We start from the raw sequence: 7,720 nt of genomic DNA, 5'->3' as shown, positions 1-7,720 counted from the left end.
GAACGAAGACTGCAGGTTTATTATTCCGTTCTTAAACTATAATCACGTTAACTATGATATAACGATGTCAATTCAGGACTAATACTTCTTCTGCCACTAATGCCTAATTTCCCCCCAGTCATCCAGCTACTCACGGCACCAAACACTCATCAGTCACTGATGTCTTTTATATCGGTATAGATGAAATTTGGCTAAGATACAGACATACTGATAACACAATAACAATAACAATAACAACAACAATGATAATGATAATGATATTACTAAGACGAAGAAGAAAAACAGGAGAATTCTTATGACTGGACGTTAAAACTAGTCTTAAAGCACAAAAGCAAGAAGACCGCATACCAAGTAATAAAACCGTCAAGGACATATTTAAGTGAATTCCACATACAAGTCCCAGAATTCGATGTACTGGAAACAAAGAAAAGCCTATCCGCACGTAAATCCTTGCCAAAACTGCTGCCTTAGATATTCTCACATATAAATGGCAAAAGGAACCTCACCAATGGCTAAGATCCAACGAGAACTAATAATGTCGACGTTGACAAAATCCTCACCTATCAATGGCCAGTGTCTCCTGGCTTAGAATCGGGAGCAGAAAGGTTTATCATTCCAGGTCAGGATCAATGCCAACCTACAAGAAGCTACCACGCCAACATCTCAAAGAACCGCAGTTGCATGATATGTCGTTTATGTAATCAACAAGCGTGGAGGCGCAATGGCCCAGTGGTTAGAGCAGCGGACTCGCGGTCAAAGGATCGCGGTTTCGATTCCCAGACTGGGCGTTGTAAGTGTTTATTGAGCGAAAACACCTAAAGCTCCACGTGGCTCCGGCAGGGGATGATGGCGAACTTTGCTGTACTCTTCCACCACAACTTTCTCTCACTCTTACTTCCTGTTTCTGTTGTGCCTGTAATTCAAAGGGTCAGCCTTGTCACACTGTGTCACGCTGAATATCCCCGAGAACTACGTTAAGGGTACACGTGTCTGTGGAATGCTAAGCCACTTGCACGTTAATTACACGAGCAGGCTGTTCCGTTGATCGGATCAACTGGAACCCTCGACGTCGTAAGTGACGGAGTGTCAACAACAACAAATCAACAAGCAGAAACTTTTGATCATATTGTCTCTATGTATAGATTTCTTGCGGTTGTAGAGTATCTCAAAAGGCATAATAGAGCGGCACCATATATTCATAGGATAATACGCAAAGACCTAGGCCTACTCCATGATAAAAACTGGTGGGAATAGAAACAATCTCCACTGCTTGAAAACGATCATGTCTCCCTTCTTTGCAACTTTAGTGTTCGAATTTACAGAAAGATAGATGCAAATATGCCAGACATTATATTGAAGGATTTCGCCAGAAATCATACCTCCTCATTGATATTACTGTGCCAGTGGACATAACGTATCTGTCAAGACCTAGTAAAATCTGAGAAAATACAAAGATCTTGAAATAAAATTGGCAAAATGTGGAACCTCAAGACTAGAAGAATACCTCCTGTCATAGGTGCCCTAGGAATGATAGCAAAAGGCACTGGTTGTTCCCTATCTCAGATACTGGGAAATCGAAAAGTGGAAGAAATTCAAAAAATAGTGCTCATGGGAACTACTCCTATCCTACGAAAAATATTGTCTATGAGATCCCCAAAACATCTTAGTCTGTAAACATTATCAAAAGTACTTTTAAATCTACGTTAATAGCAAACACCTTTTACTCTCATCTTCAGGTCACACTATCATCTTATCCTCACATTTTTAAAGCAAACTTTAGTTTTCTTATGTTTCGCCAGACATTCTCTAGAATAATACTCAGTGCAAAACCAAAGATGTGTCACCCTAGTCATATCTCTCAGTGAGATTTGGAGTCAACTTGTACAAATACAAAGCAAAAACCAAAAATATGATGATGATGATGATGATGATGATGATGATGATGATGATGATGATGATGATGATGATGATAGTAATAATAATAATAATGATTCCCTGAATCAGTATCAATGCCCTGATGTAATACCAGCTAGTGAGTCTCATGACTTTTGGTCTTAACTGATTGGAAGTGTTATCATGTATATGTTTTCTCCCGGTATAAAAGATGGTCTACAGCAAATATTCAGCTCAATACCAGAGATTTGCTTGTCATTTGTTTAACCTTGTCCAGTTGAGCATATCCCTTAATCGCTGGTGATATGTACGTCTCTCATCACGAGCAGAAGTGGTGATGGTGGGTGGGGCCATCATAATAACCATTTGTTGAGAGGAATTCTTTGGGGTTGGAATAATTCACCTCTGGATACATGGTTGCATGCACTGCTCTCTCAATAGTAACCCACAATCTTTTTTTTGTTTTTAGGTGAAACTAGTTGCTTATAAAAACCAAACAGCCGTGGTTAATATGGTGTTCGATGGACGAAATACAACCCTTGAAAGCTGGTTCTCTCTTGGAAAGTTGAAAAGTTCTCCTTGGTCCGACTTACCTCAAAGCCCTGTGAATTATTTCACAATTGGATTGGGGTAAGTAATTTTTATCATTCTATATTTATTAGTTGCTTGTAATTACATTCTGTGTTCAAAACCTTTTGTGATTAACATTCTCTTCTATCCTACTGGTGACTATAAAAAAAGTACCAATGAAGTACAGTGTCTATATAATCAATTATATACATTTCCCCTATATTTCTATCATTGCAATAAATATTACCAATTTAATCGCGAAATTAAATGCAAAGACTGAGTATTAACTTCGTTGCATTATATTATAGTATGTCATCGAATGCATCAAATTTCGTTTGAGAATAAACTACCAACAACAAAGCACACACACACACACACAAAATCACACACACACACACACACACGTGCGCACCCGCATGCATATAAATGTATACATACATGAGTCTAACAATGGAGGCACTTGGTTAGTGGTCAGGACGTCCAGTTTGTGATTATAAGTTTGTGGTTTCAATTGCACGCTACTAATTCGTTGAGCAGGAATTTCACTTCATCAAACAAATGAATATTCAGGATCATCTTCGAAAGAGACCGAGATCCATTTACTTATGAACATACATATATGACAAAATTTGTATGATTCTCTTTCCTCTTCTGTTTCTGCTTACCTGTACCGTAATTACAAGAAATGAGTTAACGACGATGATTAATTTGACAGACACCTGATTAGTGCATAGGGATATTTGGGGTAATCCTTTGTGGATCTGGAATTATAAAAGCGGTTAGGAAACTTTGTCTATATACTAGCTTCATCCTCTAATAAGAACAGGCACTAAATATTGCTTGGAAATGTAATCCAAAGAGGGGACAGCAATGATTGGAATACATTTGACCATTTGATCATTCTCGACTAGGAATAACATATTTAAAATATTCCTTAGCTGTAAGAGTAAGGACAAAACACTGGATTTTGTTCTTGCCCTTTGCGAAGACTGGGTAAGAGGAAGGGATAAATTATTGTGAGGCAAAAAACCTGTCCTAAATATTTGCTTCAGATTTGTATCGATTTAAGTCCCGCCACCGAAGGGTGAGGCTGAAGTGCTAAACTGGCTAACAAATAAAATCTACTACATATGTATAGGGAGCTTCCTTCTTAATATTGCCCTACACACAGGTGGCTTCTACGAAACTTTCACTTACAAAGATTTCGTTTACTGTAAAGTAGAAGATAGTATTTATCCAACGTGCCATCGAGCAGTGTCGGTTCGAAATTGGAAACCTCGCAATTACGTTGTTGCCAGGAAAACTTTTAAATTCCAACACCTGATAAATACAATAATAGCAAACCGAAAGCTACAACAGTACCTTCTTCTTTTTCTCCCTTTTACAGATCGGGACGTCGTTTCTATGTGTCATCTAACGAAGGTGGTTGTCATCGAGACGCTGGTTGGTTCGCTGTTGTTCAAATGAGTCAATGTCAATGGGAGAAGCTTCCTCATTTGCCTGCAATAGTCTACTCAGGTGAAGAATCGAAAATCATTTGGAATAACGGTGTGTATTTAGTCATAAGTTTTAACTTGTCTCGAGGTCGGGTTAACGCAGTATGTACTAAAAGCCTAATTATGATCGCATGGCAAACATGGGAAACAACTCAGGACATATTTCGGTGTTATTATACCTTCTCAGTAAAGCATAGGTCCCACAGTACTTAATAAAGAGCATCATCCTTTGATACAATATCACACATCCATACGTCTGGAGAATTTATCACGAGTGGGTACTGAAAAGTTCTTGGCTTTAAGGGTATCGCAAAAGGTCTGGTTGGAGGCTCAAACTTCCGAATCCTTTTACAGGACCCCTGCAATAACAGTGTAAACCTGAGTCGAGAATACAATCATAATTAAGGGATCCTCCTATTTTTCCTTCTGCCCAACGCCAGGAGATTTTCAACGCGTATATGGGAAGAGAAAAGGAAAAACGTTTATAATAAATAAGACAACAGATGAACAGAGAAGGAGTCTGATCGAAAGTCAGTGTAGATATCTCTTATCTTTTATTTATTTCAGCCATTTGACTGCGGCCATGCTGGGGTATCACTAAGTTAATGGGAGCAAACACACCAGCACTGGTTGTCAAGCGGTGTGGGGAGGGGGGGGGGCAGGCACAAACAAACAAACACACACACACACACACACACACACACACACACACACACACACACACACACACACACACACACACAACGAGCTTCTCTCTGCTTCTGTCTACTAAATCCTAACATAAGGCGTTTATCGGCCCGAGGCTATAGCAGAAGACACCCACCCAACGTTCCATTCAGTGGGACTGAACACCGATCTATGTGGTCGGAAAGCACGTTTCTTACTTTACGACCACGTACTAACGTGAATTTAGGTCTAAAGTTTCTTTTTTGTAATCCTGTCTGATGATACTCCGTCAGTTACGACGACGAGTGTTACAGTTGATCCGATCAACGGAACAGCTTGCTCGAGAAATTAAACGTGAATTGGCTGAGTACTCCACAGATACCCGTACTCTTAACGTAGTTCTGAGAGAAATTCAGCAAGATAGAGAATTTGGATAAGGCTGACCCCTTGAAATACAAGGGGCTACTCATTTCAGCCAGCTGAGTGGACTAGAGCAAGTTGAAATAAAGTATCTTGCTCAAGTCACAACGCGCCACCGGGGCATGTATATTTTAGTCCGGTGCTTATCAACCGGATCCCATTCGACCTCTTGTGGTCCTTATGAGGAGGGGGTCCACACATGCAAAGCAGTAAATTGGGATCTAGAGTAGCATTAAAAGACGACCCCTTCGGTCATGAATAGCCTCGGCATTGCACCTAGGATGTTCCCCTCTGCGAGAGAAGTCCTTGCAAGGTTGTTTACGGCTGACCAGCAGTCGCCCATGCCTGCCAGTCTCCCCTCTCCACGCCACCGATGTTACTCAAAGGAAAGGCAAAGGGGCCGATACAGCTCGGCACCAATGACCTTGCAACTCATTTCTACAACTGAATGAACTGGAGCAAAGCACATATTGCTCAAATCACGAAGGGAAATTTTGGCACAAGGCCAGTAATTTCGGGGGAAAGGGTAAATTGATAACATCGTCCCCAGCACTCAACTTGTACTTACTTTATCGACCCCGAAAGTACGAAAGGCAAAGTAGACCTCGGCGGAATTCGGACTCAGAACCTAAAGATTTATGAAATGCCGCTAAGCATTTTCCGCGGTAACGATTCTGCCAGCTCGTCGCCTTAACACAAAGGGAAATATTACAGCACAAAATATAGTGGTTTTGTCTCATCCCCCTCATTCCCCTGGTTTTGCTCCATCTGACTACCATCTTTTCAAACCATTCCAACGTTGTTTAGAGAGGAGACATTTTGTCAATTGTGATGAGGTCACACACAATATCGAATGTTCCTTTCGTTCGAAAGCTGAAGAACTTTACATCCCAAGAATCAATTATTTCCCAAATAGATTTGATTATGTCATCAATAACGAAGGGAAATATTGATCTAAAATTTTAGTACAAGACCAGAAATTTCGGGCGAGTGAGTAAGTCGATTACTTCGATCCCTGTACTTGTTTTATTGATTCCGAAAGGATGAGAGTCAAAGTCGACTTTGTTCTAACGGTTCGGCCAGCTCGCTACCTTAATGTAGGGAAATATTGTTGTGCTTCAATATAGAAATTAAATCCAAAAATGCATTTGTTATTACTGATTGTTTTCTTGTTAATTCTGCTGTTTATGTTGTTGTTGTTGGCATTGTTAGTTTTATTATTTTCCAGGTTTGGAAACAGCTGATTCCATGGCCATCTTCATCCGCCTAAAACCTTAACGAACCAATCAAAAGATCTGTTTTACACAACGTGACCACACGGCTTCTGTATAGTAGAAACCGGGACTATAGGTAGAAGACACTTGTCCAAAGTGCTGTACAGTAGGATTGAACTCCAAAACACATGATTGCAAAGCAGGCTTCTTAACCACACAACCACGCCTGAATCTGTGTCTGTACGTGTGTGTATGTGCATGTGTATGTAATCTTATTATATGTGTTCCTATGTGTATGTGCGTACATACAGAATGTCCCAGAATTGACTATTTCAGTTAACTCGGATATCTTTTTAGAAACTTACTTTTATTTATTTTTATCTCGTTTAATATCTGTCAAAAAAACGTGTAAATTTTTAATTTTGTCTTTAAATATATAATTTTTATAACGTATTTTTATAATTTTACTTTCATTTCTGTTGGATCCCGCTTATCTGTCAACGACAGCTTTTCTTTCAATTTCGCTGCAATCATCATCTCTACCTCCACTCCCAGGATGGAGCAAAGGTTAAAGAATTGTTAAAGAATGCATTCAGTCAGCAGTGCAGGAGATAATTCCTAAAATGCTTCAGAGTGTGGTTCGTAATGCTAAGGATAGATTTGAAATTTGCAAGGATACAGACGGAGCACATGTTGAAAATTTGCAATTAATTTTTAACGTATGATTTATAAATCTGTTTTTGTATCATAATTAACTAATAAACGTAAAACTTTGTCAACTTTTCGTTTTAGTTTGTTCAGTTTCAATGAAATAGAAAGTTCATTCTGGGGCACCGAGTATGTTGTACTTCTGCTCATGTCTGTGTTTATATATTCATTTATTCTTTAACCTACTCTTTACATAATTCATTTTTATTAATTTATGTATTTATTATTGAAATGCTCAGCAGGCAAATAATTTGAACAATTAATATTCATAATCCACGTGACCATGTAAGTGTTTTTTTTAATTTCTTCTAGAAAGATCTGGTGATACTTATAATTATTTCAGTAGGTCTCTATGTCGAAGAAAAAATCCCCACCCACCCACCCACACAATTTGAAACCAGTTTGGTAAAGTAATAAGTGACAATGCACGAAACATTCCTCTCTTGAGACACGTTGTAACTTTTGGTGATTAAAAAAAAAATATATTAATATACACCCTTCTTTTCTGTTCTATTTCCTTGTTGGTGTATGGAAGAAGAATGAGTGCCCGAGGGGGGAGGCAGTGACGTTAAGAAGGGACCGGAAGGGGAAGATGTGACGTCAAGAGGGAATGATGTGACGTCGAGAAGCAGCAGTTCAAAGATGGCCTCTTTCTTACGGGGTCTGCAGCGAGGTCAGGTTATGTTGCTGGGGGCGGTCATAGAGTAGTAGTCCTTTCTGGTCATTGGTTGGTGGGGGTGGGGTGTGATACCA

The 7,720-nt window shown here is 39.4% G+C and overlaps 1 protein-coding gene across 2 annotated transcripts in view; it reads left to right on the top strand.

Annotated features, from left to right (window-relative positions):
* LOC149130592 (uncharacterized) overlaps nucleotides 1–7,460 on the top strand; it is a 14,993-nt gene extending 7,533 nt beyond the window's left edge. Inside the window, exons 4-6 of one of the 2 annotated variants that reach the window (XM_089343850.1) lie at nucleotides 2,363–2,523; nucleotides 3,851–4,011; nucleotides 6,274–7,460. In XM_089343850.1, coding sequence (XP_089199976.1) covers nucleotides 2,363–2,523; nucleotides 3,851–4,011; nucleotides 6,274–6,323 — 372 coding nt within the window. In that variant the 3' untranslated portion in view covers nucleotides 6,324–7,460. The remainder of the gene's footprint in view (nucleotides 1–2,362; nucleotides 2,524–3,850; nucleotides 4,012–6,273) is intronic. The other variant, XM_089343849.1, reaches the window with a different exon arrangement.
* Nucleotides 7,461–7,720: the final 260 nt, after the last annotated feature.

Source organism: Octopus bimaculoides, chromosome 28 (assembly GCF_046866305.1).
Source record: "Octopus bimaculoides isolate indiv1 chromosome 28, ASM4686630v1, whole genome shotgun sequence".
In the NCBI taxonomy this organism is placed as follows: Eukaryota; Metazoa; Mollusca; class Cephalopoda; order Octopoda; family Octopodidae; genus Octopus; species Octopus bimaculoides.
This window is presented reverse-complemented; position numbering and strand designations above follow the sequence as displayed.